Source organism: Haliotis rubra, unplaced genomic scaffold, assembly GCF_003918875.1.
Source record: "Haliotis rubra isolate DU_JTF1 unplaced genomic scaffold, ASM391887v1 Scf154, whole genome shotgun sequence".
NCBI classification, from domain to species: domain Eukaryota; kingdom Metazoa; phylum Mollusca; class Gastropoda; order Lepetellida; family Haliotidae; genus Haliotis; species Haliotis rubra.
Window position 1 is genome coordinate 1619792 of NW_025765492.1, and position 17560 is coordinate 1637351.

Here is a 17560-nt window from a genome sequence, read left to right on the forward strand (position 1 = left end):
ATATCTATAAGTGTTAAACTCTGTCGGGGCGGTGGGGTAGTCTAGTGGTTAAAGCGTTGGCTCGTCACGCTGAAGACCCGGGTTCGAATCCCCACATGGGTACAACGTGTGAAGCCCATTTATGGTGTCCCCCGCCGTGATGTTGCCGGAATATTGCTAAAAGCGGCGTAAAGCCAAACTCAGTCAGGCAGTTAAACTCTGTCACAATTAACAGTGCGCAAAACGATTTCGCTGAGTTTTGTGTGCAAACAATAAAATAAATATCCTTTGATTACTTTTGGTGTATTTATAAGAAATTCAATGATATATTTCACAATTATTTTTGTGTTGATGGAGCTTAAAACATGAAAAGCCGACATGGACGCTGTGTAAACAGGAAATACCTGAAATGTGCTCAAGATGGCGTTTTACGCCGACTGGGTGTATGGTTTATGATGTTTGGAACAATGCTGCCAGAATCTGTTCGACAGCAGAAACAAGGATGCCAGATTATGTGTAAGATGATTCAAAGATCCTGGGTATGAACACGATCAATTTGTGTATGCATAGATGTTCTCACAACGAGTCGTCCAGACTCTGGAAACATGGTGTGCTAGGGATGCTAGATGTCACAGGCTTCTAGATAAACAGACCGAGGACATGGCCTACACATCGTGTCCTCTGGTCGTAAGGACATAACCTGTTGGCACGTTTGACATGTCATGGAACAGTACGATGAAGCTTTGAGATTAACCGCTGTGCAGATATAGTGCTCCCCAAATCACAAACAGATTTTGTTTCGTAAAACCATCGTCTCATTAGATTCTCCATCTTGCCCTGAATGATGAAGGGACTCAGTTTCCCTCCGGTCACACATGAATATGATACAGCCATGGTACGGTAAACTATAAACAGCGTATCAGTACGTCGACGTAGCATAGGGAATATGTACCATCCAGGAGACACAAAACATAAAGCAATACCAAGAACACCAACAGTTGCTACCTACAGCTCTTCAGTATAACGATCCTGACACATCCTGGAACACGTGGTCGTACCCCTTGTCATGTGAAGGGTATGTGAATCAATATCCGTGTAGCCGGCTGCGGTCAACGGAAATGCCACCGTGCATAACAACAACTGAATTCACTGCAACATTCGCGCTTCCTGGCTGTTACAAAAGGGGTTTAGCTGTTAAACTGTCATGACTGCCGTCCTTTTGGCTTTGGAAGCGGCTTCCGACCGTTCTGTACGCTGCCTGTAATGCATACACATATACTTGACACACTTACGATATTAATAATAGCATAAATATATTTCATCAAGGGTTGAGATTTAAAAAATCTATAAAGTTGCTCCTACAGATGCTGTTAAACCATAGCCACAAGCTTTATAAAGACCCCAAGCTGTTCACTGGGCATGCCGGATGTGTTGACCAGTGAATGATACAGACAACCTCTAAGGTCATCGTTAGTTACATTCTCCTTCATATGAACGCATCTGATTCTTTTCGTGGCAAGTTCTGAAAGCTGTGACCGCCTCCGTGGTGTAGTGGTTAGAGCGTCCGCCCGGAGAGCGGAAGGTCGCGGGTTCGATCCCCGACCGGGTCATACCCAAAGACGTTAAAATATGGTACTTGTTGGTCTCTGCCTGGCGCTCGGCATTAATGGGTACAACAAGGACTGGTCGGCTCGGAGTCAGTATAATGAGTGGGGTATTCATGCTTCACTGCGGCAAATTATCTCAGTGGGCTAGCACTATAAAACCAGCTTAAGTCTGGGCTAGTACAAGCAGCCTCACATACACATACACACGCATGCACGTCGTCATATGAGCGAAATATTCTCAAGCACGACGTTAACCCAATTTCACCTCACCTCACCTCTGAAAGCTGTGCTTATGTCTTCATGTTCTCGTGTCGGGCTGGTAAGGCAATGCACAAGCATTTCATTAAGGATCCAATTTAACCCCGCCCAAAAGAAGTAACAGTTGGAATTAGTAAGAAAGGTCCCAGCTGTGATGATGTATCAGTAAGAAGAATTCTACAAGCCTTCTATATATACATACCAGGTTTTGTTTTCAGAGCAGGCATATTTTCCCTTGGAGGAAGAGCGGGAGCTTTAACATTGCCTCTTGGTGCTGGAATTGGAGGGCGGTTTTCAAGGTTCTTGTCTGGGATGAATGCAGATGGTTGCGAAGGGAAAGACCTCCTTGGTGGCACTGGAGGCAGTGATGGTCTGAAAGACGCAGCAATGTCAAAGGATCCATCCATGAAGTCCAGGTCGCCGATCTCGTCTGGAATATTACTCTGGTTGTCGGAGAGACGAAGGTATGGAGGGGCACTAGGTATTGCTCGAGAGTCGTCGCTGAGACGTTGCGGAGGAGGGGGTGGCAGCGGAGAACGTGACCACATTCGTGCAGGGTTAGTTGACTCGGGGGATGGGGCAGGGGGTAGCCTTGTGCCCGTTTGATCAGACATTGATGTCGTGTCATCTGTGCTGGAAGAACGATGTGGAATGGTGGGAAGAGGCCGAGGAGCACGAGGTAACTGGGGAGGGGACCTTGAACTGGTTTCAGAACGTGGGGGTAAGGGTGCTGGTGGCCTGTTGCTCAAATGACTGTCTCTCCTCGCAGTTCTTTTAAACGTTCCCCACAGGTCGTCAATGATGTGTGGCTCAAACGGGCCGTCCGATTCATCATGAGATTTCTGAATCAACGAACTGACGAATGCATAATCCTTCTTGTGGTCATCAATCCTGGACTTCCTTGTCTGTTCTTCTTGTCTGTTTGCTTCCTTCTGTAGACAAATGGATTTAAAATGTCAAAATCGTTGTCGTGCTTTTAGTGATATTAGATTGTCGATATAAGGATTAACTGACAATATGGGAAGTGTGATGATGCAGGCTCCAAACATCCTACCATTTTTACCACAAAACCTTCCTATTTGTATAGAGAATGTAAAACCTGTGTATTGCTGTTCATGTGTTGTAAAGTTTAGTTCAGTTAATCTCCCGTGGCTGGTGGGCATAGCAACACGGAAACATCTCAGTGTGGGTGTTCTTTAAATTGTCTTGAGTAGTATACATACATAAGTGAGCAAATGAGTTTTGTTTAATACAACAACGACCTGTTCTCGCCGTTTGCCGACTCGAAGCATGATAAGGAAGCCATATCTGTAGACATGCTCAGGTCCCAGTTTATTTAACTGTATTTTAATGTGGAGCATTACTTAATCAGTTCTCGCCTGGGGTAATCCTTCTGTGGAGATTTCAAAGAGCCTCCTACACATCTTGCTCCAAACCTGTTTGATCAGGCTGTCACCACCCACGACCTTATTAAAGTATACAAAACGCTGTACGACAGAAGTGTGGGGGATGTTGGAAACATCAGTGTTTGTCCATTATATTTCCCTATTGTAACTCGTACCCTTGTTTACTCAGGTGAACTCCTGCACATATGTTTGTGACGGGTGCCACTGACCGGAAAAGAATACCTGGCATCATCCCTATTTGATAGTGATTCGTAAACACTGTCATGGTTATGACATATTATCGACTTCTGTTTGAAGGCCTTCACTATAGAAATGATTTTGTCACTATATTCTAAATGTACATGCCCAATCACCTGTTTTAGATTAGGTGTGCATTTCAGATCTTATAGTTACTTATCATTTATTACGAATGAGTGAAGTGAATTGGGTTTAATGCTGCCTTGGACATTGTTTCAGTTCCATCATGACGTGTACGCTTAATGTGGGAGGAAATCCCGAAGTACGGCAGGTCTTAGACGTTCATCAGTAAACGTATGGTGCTGTCAAACTTAGAAATATAACCGAGACGATCGGGATTCGAACCCACGAGTATAATCATCACAAGCTGTGAACATTTGACAAAAATCACTCACCTCTGCAACAAGTTTTGCAACAGCCTGTCTGTAGATATCAACAATGCTAGCCAGTTTAAAATTGCGCTTGAGCGACTCAATGCCACCTCGTCCGAGATCACTGTTCTTGCGACAATCCGGACATTTGAGACGCTTGTTCCCCTCGCTCTGAAGTAAAGCCTTGAGGCAGCTCTTGCAGAAGGTGTGCATGCATGAGAGCTGTAGGGGATCCGTGTACAGCTCCAGACAAACCCCACATGACAGCTCTCTCTCAAATGTATCCTCGTCAAACATCCCGAAGGTGACAACGGTTAAAAGAAGACGCTTACATTGCTGTAGAAATATTCAACCTGAAACATATTCATGAAAGTTAAATTAAATCAGGCACATGTGATACATGTGGTCTCACCTTAGGCAAGGGAATTTGTTCAAAATTGCCTCTGTTCACCGAGCAGAAAATGGGTACCCGGTTGGATAAAATCATGTGACTATTAACCTTCTAGCGCCTAACAGGCAGCTTGGGTTATCTGGGGTAATAATCATCAGATTGTACGCTTTGACCAGGATATCTAGCCTGGAAAAGGCGCGTTATACATATTCTCATTATTATTATCATTATTATTAAATTGAATTTAATGCTGCTTTGAACAGTTTTCTTCTTCTTATACCGCGGGGTTTGAGCTCTGGCAGGAAGAACCCCGAAGTGATGCATGTGACTAGTTTGTTGAACCCCACGAACACGGTCCTGGTAATAATAAACCAAGGGGTGAACCGGGACTCGAACCTATGATAATAGTTTCTAGCGTGAACCAGGAACGGAACTCTGTACAGCGTATGCTGAGCCATCCGTGCATGCCACGACCACACAAACCAGTGACTGAAATCATGAGCACCAATCATCATCATCCAGGAACGCTGACATGCGATTAGCCAGTTCACCGCGACTGATCATCCAGCCCTCTGTAGTTGGCACTTCCGGTGTACATGAGATGTGTTAACAAACCATTGGAATCATTATTTAGAAGAACATAGGTTCTCAGCATCACATGCATGTCGTAAGAGGCGACTACATCGATCGGGTAGTAAGGATCTCTGAGTCGTTATTGCATTTATGTGGTTTATCACTAGGCTATCGGGCTCTGAGCTGTTTACATGTGGGCCGCCCTTGTATAGGTGGAATATTGCTCAGTGCCTCTCTTTCTCTCCAGCTCAGACTATCTCTCTCTCTGTCTCTCTCTCTCCCTCTCTCCATCGCTCCCTCCTCTGGCTCTCCTTTTCTTTCCTTCATTACACACACACACTCTTTCTTTCTCTACCTATCACTCCTCTCTTTCTCTTTGCCATACACACACACTCTCCCCCCCTCTCTCTCTCCACCCCCTCTTTCTCCACCCTTCGACCCCCCTCACCTCATGACGCCATCTCTCCCCTTCACATCCCCCTCTCTCAACATGACAGATGCATGTAGATGCACGTTCCCTTTAAGACATGAAGGTTATGATGCTTTGTACAACAGAACTGGGCCAGCATGTGTGCAGGATGTAAAACTTTGTTGTGACCTGACACCAGGAAGTAGGCCATGCCACGTACAGTGAAAGCTGACCCCGCATTACCACACACTTCAGAAATATTATTTACAACTGAAGCTGCAGTTTCAATACAAGTACACGCTGTGACATCATATCAGCAGAACTTGGATATCTATATCAGAAAACCGACACCGTCTACTCAGGCTGACGGAAACAGATCGTGTGTTTTTTCTAGATCATGACGGACAGAAATACCCTATATTATCTGAATATTTATGTCATATTTTAAGTGGACTGTACTGAACTGGAGTCATAGATTAGTTTTTACAATTATTTATAATATATGATTATACAATTTCTCTCTCTTTCTCCCCCCCCATCTCTTTCTCTCTCCTCTCTCTCTCTCTCTCTCTCTCTCTCTCTCTATATATATATATATATATATACACTAAACGCCAAAAGAAACGTTACCCTCCTACCTGTATAGGGTATGAAGAGAGCCTAGAATACATGATATGATACACAAGTACGAGAAATATGCCACGATTAACAGCTGAAGAGAGAGAAAGAGCCATTGGGATGGTGCAGATGGGGTCGACATACAATGCTATTGCCAACGCCCTTGGATGCCACCGTATCACGGTTATAAGATTTATTCAGGGCTTCAGACTGACTGGGGTCACCGTAAAGTGTCCAAGAAGTGGACGTCCACGCATCACAACGCCAGCTGAAGATAGGTACCGCCATCATTAAAGAAGGTGGGTAACGTTTCTTTTGGCGTTTCACAATTTAAACAGAAACACTCTTTCCATATTACGACATCTTTTCTAACCGCAGAGTGGATTATTCGAAAGTAAGATTGTTTATGGATAACAACTTCTTTATTATATATGATGCGACGTTTCGGTATGGATTCTTATACCGTTGTCACTCTTGCTTGACAACGGTATAGGAATCCATACCGAAACGTCGCATCATATATAATAAAGAAGTTGTTATCCATAAACAATCTTACTTTCTTATTAGTCACCAACTTCTAAATGCCGATCAAACAGATGGATGATTCGATTTCGACGTCATCAACAGCAAGTATTTATGAAATAGTGGTTATGCCAGCGTTTGAGGAAGTCAAGACTTAAGCACACAATGGAATATATACATCACATGAGTTCGGGATAATTACAAATATGGCTTATATTGTGACTATACATTAAATTTTATGTATAACTCGATATATACACTGACGTGCAAAAAGAAAGTACTCACCTTGTGCTTTTGGATTACTTTCCAAAAATCAATGTAAATATTTTGAAAAGAGTTTTTGCAGTGATAGATAAATCACAGACTTTCCTAATATGTTGCCAAAACACCAGAGATATCGTGCCCAATTGCGACGTTGCCAGTCAAAATCACAACACTTTTCAAATAATCCCAAAACACCAGGTGTGTACTTTCTTTTTTGTACGTCAGTTTACTATACTTGACTATATCACCAATGTATATGAAGCCCTTCATTAAGACAGTGTGATTATACCTGTTCGTTATTTTTGATAATTGTGTGTGATTGTAATTATGGAATACACATAAATAAACTACATGTTAATAAGTCCTAAGTCACACCGTGCCGTGCAATAACTGTTATAAATATTTCATATGCTAATTTCCTGCAATATATTGTTTGATAATTGTATGTAAAGATTACGAATAGACATATCATATGTGAAAGTATCGGTATTTGTAATGATTAATATTTTGAAGAGTAATATAGTATTTCGAAATGGATGATCCATTTAGGAGATGAACTGAGGAAAAACAGCCTGATTTACTTCTTATTAAACTTTTATAAATTAAATCCAAAATTCAACATTCAGCAACATTCAGTACTCGTCTGTCAGCGATATAACTCTTACTCAAGAAATGATTAACTGAGAAAAATTAGACGAGAAACTATTTTTAATTACCTTTCGGAACATTGATGTACTCGGTAATTGTTCCTATGATCTAAAAGTTGATTTATATTTCCATAACACAGACATTGCATACGCAAATTAAACGTACACATTCTATCAGATTATATAACGAGTGATCGAGTATCTCCATACTGTTGGTATAGCATTTTGATCATAACGGTCACTCACCTAATTAATCATAACCAGCACGTACGGGGGAATTGGCCGTAATTATAGTCCAAGCACTATGTCCACGTACTTCATGTGAGTGGTCAGTGTCTTTAAGCTGCTTCGTTGTGAACTTTCCTCTCACTTTGAGCTAAAGCCTCCTTATACTGCGGAAATATACAGCGGAAATAGGTGAGATAGCGGCCTCAATTAACATATACGTAATGGAGAAATTGGCAGTTCTATTTTCGGACTCTTGTTTCGGTCAGAGTAGTTCCAGATAAAATAAACTGGCATTTACAGCCGTGATTTAGATAATATAACATAACACTGACAAGTGACATCGACAAGGAGAACTAAATGAATTTTAGCTGGTCCTTGGTGCCGAAATGTACCATGAGTTGGTGTACCAGAACCAACCCAAGGTCTTCTCTAAAGTGGTAGACTTTTCTACCAACACAAACTGACACCTCCTGACTGAAATTTTACCGAAAGCGGTGCTGATACTGACTCATTCTACAGACTCGTGGTGATCTTAATGTTTCCCTTTGATCGGTCCTGGTGATCTGCATTCCCAGCTCGGAACCTATGTCTTGTTGGGTGGAATCTTGCACCCCTTCAGCAATAATAAAACAAAATCACGATGATACAGTTCTTCGTATTATGTTGCCTGAGTGGCGCAATAGCTCCACGACGTCCTCATTGGTCTAGGTAATGAACACCGGGGATCATAGTTGTGTCCGAGCTCTCCTCTAATGACACGGTATTGCTATGTGCAGCGTTAGGCAACACACAAACGAACGAACGAACGGATGAAAGAACGAATGGATAAACGAACGAACGGACGAACATGTAATTTTATTGAAATTGTGTTTGTGCGTCCAGTAGATCATGACATGCTGACCTTTCGCGTACACTTTGGGTCGTGACAGATTTTCATTGATCCATTTATTTAATTTTCACCACTATTTTGTCTTTTAAAGAACGTCCGATGTAATCGAGAAGGATTATCGCCGGGCGTTGAGGTTTGATTTACATCTGCATCTACAGTTATATGACACGTAAACGGGTTGCCTTGCATCTGAACGACTGAGACAATAGAGGGACCGACCTCAAAACAACCGTTTTATCTGTATGACATACATATCCGTGACAGATAGGTGTAAAAATAAACTGTCAAAGTTCTCTCTGGAAGCGAACATGTGTTGAACATCACAGACTGCATGAAAACAACAACAACTGAAAATACTAAAATATATATTTCCGGGTAAACGTACCTTGTGTTAGTACATGACCTATTTGAAAACGTTTGAGCTATTTGTTCTCTTAATTTCAGTTGATGTACAGTTTTGAAATCACATTGTATTGTTAAATCTAATGTATGTCTCAATAGCCCCAAGTTTGAAAACTCTCCCCAAAAGTTTTTATTTGTTCTCTTCACACACTCGCCATGAGCACTATTAGTTAGAACAAATTCATACATATCATGAACTATACTATATGCTGCCCTGAGATGTTCTGAGGTGTGTGGACTCTATCTTTCTCAGTTAAGAAAATAATACGTGTGATATCGGGATGTCAGGCGAATTCCCCAGATATACATAACCTTAACTAACAAATCTTATGTGTTGGTAGATGTTGCTAGATATATCTTCGGGAACTAAGGGGGTGACAACGGTGGCCATCTTTAAAAGCGACTGGGATCAAACCCTCGCCTTCCCCGCTTGGAGAACACCGTAGCATGGGCGTGCTGTGATATTGAATAACATAGGTTAACACATGTTTTACACATGAATATGTTTACAATTATCAGTATATTGCATCCCACTCGAGCACTGGACTACCACAAGTACTGAAGAAGAGGAAAGTTTGCAGAAGTGGCTTTAACGATACTAAACAAATGCATTTGTTATTATAGCTTATCGGAACACATACACACACTGAACATTTTCCATCTCTTATATATATGTAAAAACTATTTAGTTGAATCTAGATGTTAGTGTTCTTCACACACACGTTTCATTCAGAGGGATGAGCGGAATTGTCAATTGTTAGAATCATAAATACAGGCCTGGATGCACATCGCCTTTTTCTTCTGTGGCCAGCATGTGCATCATTAGGAAATATGTATGCACCACAATATGACTCCCTGGATGGACGTGTTTTCCATCCCAGTGTATTTATACACAATATGAATCTGGCAGTTTGAATTGACTTTGCAACAGTTGACTGTTTATAATGCTACAAAGCTATTTATCTTGACGTTTAGGGAACCATTCTTTATGTTCTTCAAGACTAAAATGGTGCATCGTGGGCGAGCTGTCTAAGGCCCCAGGCTAGTGATCCAGCGGGGTCGAGCCCACCTGTGACCGGGTGTAACCTTGGAGTCAACATTATGTGCGAACTATTTCAGTGTTGTCACAACCCCTAGTGTACATTACGCAAGCCTGTGCACTTAAAAGAACCCACGAATCCGTTGGTAAAAGACCAGATGGTGGTCACATAAATACGTGCAAACACATAGTTGCGGGTACAGCAACGTGCAGTAAACGTGGACAAAGTACTGTGACTATATATGTCCCAGTCCCCCTAGCTGTGAATGCATACTTCGTAAGGATGGAAAAGACACAATAACTCGGTGCGTCTAGTGGCTGCAAGAGTTGTATTATCCCCAGAGAGTTGAGATTGATAATACGATGTGCAGTTGAGATTGACATCCAATGAACGAGAGAAAAAGCCCAGTGCCTTGAGCATGTACTAACTAGTGCGTGGTTATGTCCGCTATATAAATATCCTATAATAAAAAAATATAATAATAAAATATGAATTGTTGGTCTGTGAACTTGAGAGCAGGAACTGAATGTGAGGTTCCTAAACGCAGAGAATATCGAGTCTAGGATAATGTATTACGAAGTGTGCATTTAGAATAAATAAATTATGGAACGTCATCACAGAAGGACAATGAGTCACGAATAACAATATAAACTGATGCCCTTTTGTGCTAAAGGAAAAAACGGTGCCAACCTTCCTTCGTATTCAACGGTCTGTTACATATAAGCGAGGCAGAGGTAGCGCAGAAGAGGACTCAAGGTGTGGTCGTCCCAAACATGTCTGAAACTCAGGTTGAATCTGTCTGAGTATGGTTATTGCCGACGGACGAGTTACAACACTGCATATCTCGATTTGTACCCAGGACCCGGACAACAGATGAACCTATCCAGTAACCCTCTGATCTGTCATGTGTAGATCCTGCAGCTGCAGAAAGTGGTTCAGGTTACTTTCACCACCCCTACTCTCATGACCTAGCGTCCTTTAAGTATATCTCTTACCCAAAGCGTGAGTAACTAGGACTGATTGTCGCAATACATGGGGACTATACTATAGAGCAGGGTAACAACACTGGTGCCTCTCGTGGTCTGTGACACAGTCCTGGACCACATTGTTTTCCCTTAATGCAAATGCCAGAGCTTCAAGTCCAGGTTTTCCTCGGGTTATTTTTTGATTCTTTCATAATGATTTATTTGCAGAGATTAACCTTTAATCTAGTGGACCAAATGTATTGCTGAAAAGAGATTACTAAGCATTTAGAATAACAATGGGTAATTGATTTTGTTAATGTACGGTTTTTCTATGATTTTCCACGGACCTTTTTCTTTTTATAAACATATAATTGCATTTGCTTGCTTCAGTGTGTTGGCATAATTATTTTGTAAGTTGAGATAAAACTAATCTTTGCTATATATAGGTTAAAAGTAATTTATCTTTACTTTACATTCATCCAAATCTCAGAATTCTTACGAGATGTTCGTCCACTATAAGAAGAGATTCGTCTCATAGAATTTAAGCAGAAGAGTCGCAACTCCGCACAGTGGGAACAATATAATTTGGAAACAGAATCGCCTTTTTCCTGAAAAATATGTTTTTAAATTTTAAATTTGAATACGTAAATAAAATATGAAGGACATTTGCCATATCAGAGGAGTATGTCGATACATGGCAGTAGTTGTTTACAATACAGGGTGTGTTTTGTGCATGTGTTTACTTAACCTGCAGCACGCAACAGACTTGCCAGGCACAGAGATATCGGCATAGTCACACCCATAGATAAGCCCCTCAAGGAAACACGTGACAGGAAATCTGTGCGTACTTTGTTTTGGACTTGAATATTATGACTTTCCTTCTTTCGGCAAGTCAGTACTAGTATCCCCAAAGTAACATTCTACATGACCTTTGTTTTTTTGGACTTATTATGCTCTTTTCTCGTTTTTATTTGTTTTTATTTTCTTTATTTTCATTGGGAGGAATATAGTACTTTCAGTGTGATACACTGCAATATGATTGACTTCAAATCATGTACAAGAAGGCATGTTAAGGTTTCTAAATGTTTCCGCCACTTACGTTGCATAACTGTACACATGTATACATGTATTGTGTGTGACCTGTCTGTGCTGACATAGTGAGATAAGGCCCGATACGCCAAGGTAATATATTGACAGTCATTGATTTCTGATGCTAGTGTTACTTAGCGCCCCTACTGCTATAGTCGCACATGCTGTCGCACATGTTGTCACATTTATTGTATATAGTTCCGATAATCAAGCGACCGTCGTGCACATTCCAGCGACTAACATGTATGAGGTCACGGTGTTTCAGGTCATCATACACCCAGCTCGTATACCGATCATAACGTTTATAGGTGTGTAATGTCATGTCACACAATAAGCAGGCATGCCTATAATGTTGGTTACATAATGTCATGCCCAAGTATAATAATAACAGTCCCCTTTTATAGCGCCATTCCAGGATGAATATCTTGCTCAAAGCACTATTATTATTACGCCAGATAACCCAAGCTGCTAGAGGCGCTAGAAGGTTTATAGTCACATGACCTATTCCCCCGGGTACCCATTTTCTGCTTCGTGAGCAGAGGCAATTTTGAACAAACTTACTTGCCTAAAGTGAGACCACATGTATCACATGTGCTTCGTTACAAGCATGTATAATGATCATGGAGGTTACAGGTGTTTCAGGTCATGGTATATACAAACGCATATACCGATCATGTATAGTCTATCTCACAGTCCCCGAACCACATTATTTTCCCAATGCCTAGCCCTCCTGCAATGCTAAAGCCCTAAATGAAGCAAGTCTAGATTTCCCAGGTTCTCCCATCAGACTGTGGCTCCTTTTCAATTTAAACGGGAGTATTTGTTACTATCAAAATTATATATATTTAGAGACTAAGCGTTAGTCTACGATGTTGTAGGCTACTGTATGTCAGGTCATGTATAAACGCATTTAATTGCTATTTGCTGATATTGAAGATGACCTAGTTTCGTGTCGGTTTCATATGACGGAAGTATCTGCAGGATCCGTCTACGATGTAAAACATTGGTGGACATGTGCCGCACATATGGTGTTCACACATTTATGGCAGGATGTTTAAGGATAAAAATGGCGAATTAACACGTGTTACTCATAACGGGTGTAGTGTTGTTGACTATCTGATTGCCTCGTCTACTCTTTTTCCTCACATCACAGATTTGGGAGTAGGTACACTCGATATGTCCTGTCACTTTCCACTACACTGTTCACTTGACACCAACAGCCATAAACAAAGCTCTGACAAAGCATTCACATCCTAGCATGCACATAACATCCCTGATGAACCTAACACAGCAAAAACAGAAACAACTACATGTAAATAGTATAGGCTTGTTATGGAGTGATGACACTGACAATATTTGCATCACAAACTTCACCAACACCTATAGTAATTTCCATCAAACGCTCATCTGCATGATACTCAGCAACATTGACAGGGCTATACACTATCTAGTAAACCTGTTCTACCAAACTGCAGAACACACTAAGAGACTGTACTCTGGGGTTATGAAACAAAGAAATATTACCCAACCACCCTGGTGTGACAATGAACTGGACAACATCAAACAACAGAAATATACAACATTAAGGTCACATAGAGACAATAATACAGGCATCTCTCTGTTCAGACATTTAAGATCTATCTTGAAAAAACAGAAAGCTAGATTAGTATAGGTAAGAAAGGACCCCAAATTATTTTGGAAAACGTATTTCACAGGGTTTATCGAACCAAATCACAGATGAGTTTCACCTTCCACTGCAGTACTTCCAACATGGACGCTTCATGTACACTAAACAGACCTATAACAGAACAGGAAATATTAGCAAGCTTTTCAAACTTGCCAAATAACAAGTCACTTGGACCACATGGGCTTGCCACAGAGTTTCACAAAGCAACACAACATAAGATTATCAAACTATTTACATTTCTCATAAATATTCTCGATATAGGACACTTACCTCTGTTCTTAACAAAAGGTTGCAAATTTGGTGTGATGATAATAACGTATTAAATGAGGCCCCGGCAGGTTTCAGGGCTGGTTAAACTACTGTAGATTACATAATTGTTCTTCAGGCTGTTATTCAAAAGTATTGTTGTGAAAAGAAGGGAAGATTCTACTGCCTTTTCATAGATGTTTCGAAGAGATTCGATACACTTAGACATGATGTTCTTTTATCCTCTTCAGGTAGGGCTGGGGTATCTGGCAAGTTTTATAATATTATTGCATCAATGTATTCCAATCTATCAGCCTGTGTCAGAACCAAACGTGGCCTTTCATCTTGTTTTAATATTTTGTAGGTACAAGGCAGGGGTGTATTCTAAGCTCACAGATATTTCTCACATTTGTTGATAATCTTTATAGGAAACTAAAATTGGTGTGTGTGTGTGTGTGTGTTTGTGTGTATGTGTATGTATGTCTGTGTCTGTCTGTCTCTGTGTGTGTGTGAAGGAATTTTCATTAATCAATTTTTCCCAAATTTATGTGCACTAAGATTATTGTTTTAGAAATGGGCGGCCTCTTTGTCATTATGAGAAATGGATTTATAATGGTCCCCCTGTTGAAATTGTTTCCTTTTCATCGGTATTTAGATTAGCTTCACACCCTAGCTTGTGTGGAGTAAAGTTTAAGCATGTCTTGCATCCCAGACCTGTAAAGCTTTTTTATTAAACGGTTTTCAGAGAAACATTGGCAACATAGCTTGTATTGATTTACTTAATATTTATGATTCAATGATTGTGCCTATTCTTTGTTATGGCTTGGAAATCTGGGGAACATCTCATTCTAAAATAACAGAGGCTGTGCAAATTTAATTTTGTAAACAATACTTAAGGGTAATACAACCGAAATGGTATGGTTCTTGGCGAGTGTGGCGGACTCCCATTGCAGCATCTATACATGTCAAGAGTGATGAAAGTCTGGTGTAGACATATACATATGCCACAAAATACACTCTCACATCAATGTTATTTAATGTTAAGATCATTAGATATATAGTCTATAGCTTTGGCTATAATACCTGGGTAACAAAAATTAAACACACACTGTTTCAAAATGGATTTGGTTATGCTTGGCTGAGCCAACAAAGCGGAAATGTGGAGCGTTTTGTTTATCTATTCAAACTAAGGCTAGGAGATAACATTAAACAATCTTGGTATTCCGCAATCAGTGAATCTCCTGAATGAATATTTTATAAGGAGTTTAATACTTTGTTAAATGTTGAAAGATATTTGTGTCGTGATATTCCTATGCACTTAAGAGTTCCTTTATCAACGTTTAGATGTAGTAAGTTTAATATTGCCCTTGAATGTGGCAGGTATAATGGAATTGAATATAACGAAGAACAATGCCCTTTTTTGTAAAGCCAGAGGTCAGCATTATAGAGAAAATGAATATCATGTGCTATGTATCTGTAATGCCTTGGAACCAAATGCATAACAAAGTTCACTAAAGAACCATAAACTTATTACTCAGTTGTAAATCTTTTGCAAAAACAAAAATGATGATGTTATATACAATGTTGGCTTATACTTATATCATGTGCAAAAATCAATTAACTCCAGGATGTAGAGCAGTAAAGTCAAACTGCGCACTCTTACTTAATACATCGCCATCTGATTATATTATGGGGCGACGCCTCTTTATTAATAACTGTCTGTCTGCATTTATTTGCTATTTGCTGATATTGAAGATGACCTAGCTGTTTTTTCGGTTTCATATGACGGAAGTATCTGCAGGATCCGTGTACGACGTAAACGAGTCACGATCAATCCGAAATGATTGATATTACCCTTTATTACATCACTATCTGAAGTCCGTTTACCTTTATATGCATATGTCAATAGATAAGGGACACACGCGATATGATTGAATACTCTTTCACGTCGTGATAAGTACATTTATTACCTACGAGGGCGAACATATCGGGGTTCATATTTTTCATACGATGCCCTAGGGCAAAATATCACTTTGTCATGGTGACGTGACGTCATGAAAAAGGCTATGCCGTCACGTTTCTTCTGTGACATTAGGTTCTACATGCGGTGACGGCGGGTAGCCAGCCTATGTTTAAAAGTAGATTTGGGTTTATATTCCGCAATTTGACGATTTCGGTGATAAACAGAATATTATATTCGTGCTCATTTCATACTATGTTTACGACACTCGTGCCCAAATATCGGTATGTCCCTCGCTCTCGCTCGGGAAATACCAACATTTAGGCACTCGTGTCGTAAACATAGTATGACATGGGCACTCATATAATATCCTCTATGTAGTATGCATTTCTCATTGTGTTCATGCTGCTAGCTATTTAAATAACCTTCGTCTGACGTATGGCTTCATGTTTGTATAGAGGTTACGTATGGCGTAAACATTACAACAATGCTCCATATAAATAGTCAGTACCGCGTGTATTTCAATGAAATGGAGGTTACTTTCTGTCCTTGACACAAGTGCCGGGTATCGTTTCATGAATAAAGAATTGTCGTCAATGTATTTAATATTTCCTTGTAATTCTTTCGATATGCATTTATAACAAATGGACATAATCAACCTTACACATTTATTTAACAGTTAAGCATGACCGACATATTGCAATACCCGTTCATGTTGTGTACATATTGACTCATGTAGCGTGTAATGGCGCATTTCATAGTGTATACATGTAAGTAGTGTGTATGATAACCTAGTTAGATATGCTGATCATGGTGAATCACTAGTCACAGCTTGAGATTAGGGCTATGCTGCCACATCAAACGTTTTGTACGAAATGAATCCATGAATTAAGAGTTATTAAGAATTAAGACACTTACCGTGTGAGTACAGCAAGCCCGGGGTCTCCCTGTGTGAGTATGTATCCCTGCTAGACGTGTATGGCTGACAATTTACTTCCTGGTTCGAACACACTGACCGCCACCGCCACACAACGTTGAAGTTGATATCAGGTAGCTGCCGAAGTGGTAGACTGTAAGTTAGGAACAGACATGGCAATCGTTGTGAAGTCACTTACTGTTGTCGTCAACACAATGTTTATCCTTTTCCTTGCTCTGCTGCAACGGAAATTGGTGAATTGAAACAGAAGTTGCGGAAGGCGGCTTATCTCCTAAGTCTGGGTTGAGGTTTTGATTGCAGGAAGGAAAATTGTTGTCAGATATGACTGGCTATATCTTTTGTGACCTCGACCTCATGAACAAAAAAAGTTGTGTGAAGCCGTCCTCCTGTAGAATGTGTTGTGTGACACCGCCCTAGCCCGTGGCAGTTATGTTGTGTGAAGCCGTCCCCTCCTGCGGAGGTATGTTGTGTGAAGTCATCCCGACCGTGGAAGTTATGTTGTGTGAAGCCGTCCTCCCCTGTAGAGGTTATGTTGTGTGAAGCCGTCCCCTCCTGTAGAGGTTATGTTGTGTGAAGCCGTCTCCTCCTGTAGAGGTTATGTTGTGTGAAGCCGTCCCCTCCTGTAGAGGTTATGTTGTGTCAGGCCGTCCCCTCCTGTAGAGGTTATGTTGTGTGAAGCCGTCCCCTCCTGTAGAGGTTATGTTGTGTGAAGCCGTCCCCTCCTGTAGAGGTTATGTTGTGTGAAGCCGTCTCCTCCTGTAGAGGTTATGTTGTGTGAAGCCGTCCCCTCCTGTAGAGGTTATGTTGTGTCAGGCCGTCCCCTCCTGTAGAGGTT

At 40.8% G+C, this 17560-nt stretch overlaps 1 protein-coding gene and 1 long non-coding RNA gene across 2 annotated transcripts; both read right to left on the reverse strand.

The window, feature by feature from the left end:
• Window positions 1-265: 265 nt before the first annotated feature.
• On the reverse strand, window positions 266-12342 carry LOC124270746. Its single transcript, XR_006896869.1, has 2 exons — window positions 10792-12342; window positions 266-574 (listed from the first exon to the last, which is right to left on the reverse strand). It is a non-coding gene; the product is annotated as an uncharacterized LOC124270746 (long non-coding RNA).
• LOC124270744 (WAS/WASL-interacting protein family member 1-like) lies at window positions 266-17560 on the reverse strand. Its single transcript, XM_046705784.1, has 4 exons — window positions 16707-17560; window positions 3883-4211; window positions 2047-2776; window positions 266-1237 (listed from the first exon to the last, which is right to left on the reverse strand). Exons 2-4 carry the CDS (start codon window positions 4153-4155, stop codon window positions 1182-1184), a joined length of 1059 nt encoding a protein of 352 aa, XP_046561740.1. The 5' UTR covers window positions 4156-4211; window positions 16707-17560; the 3' UTR covers window positions 266-1181.

Coding starts and splice junctions, on each gene's coding strand:
- LOC124270744 (XM_046705784.1), bottom strand. CDS start 4,155: ATGTTTGACGAGGATACATTTGAGAGAGAGCTGTCATGTGGGGTTTGT. Junction 2,777..3,882: donor TTGCAAAACTTGTTGCAGAG/GTGAGTGATTTT, acceptor ATTTGTCTACAG/AAGGAAGCAAACAGACAAGA. Junction 1,238..2,046: donor TGCTCTGAAAACAAAACCTG/GTATGTATATAT, acceptor TATGCATTACAG/GCAGCGTACAGAACGGTCGG.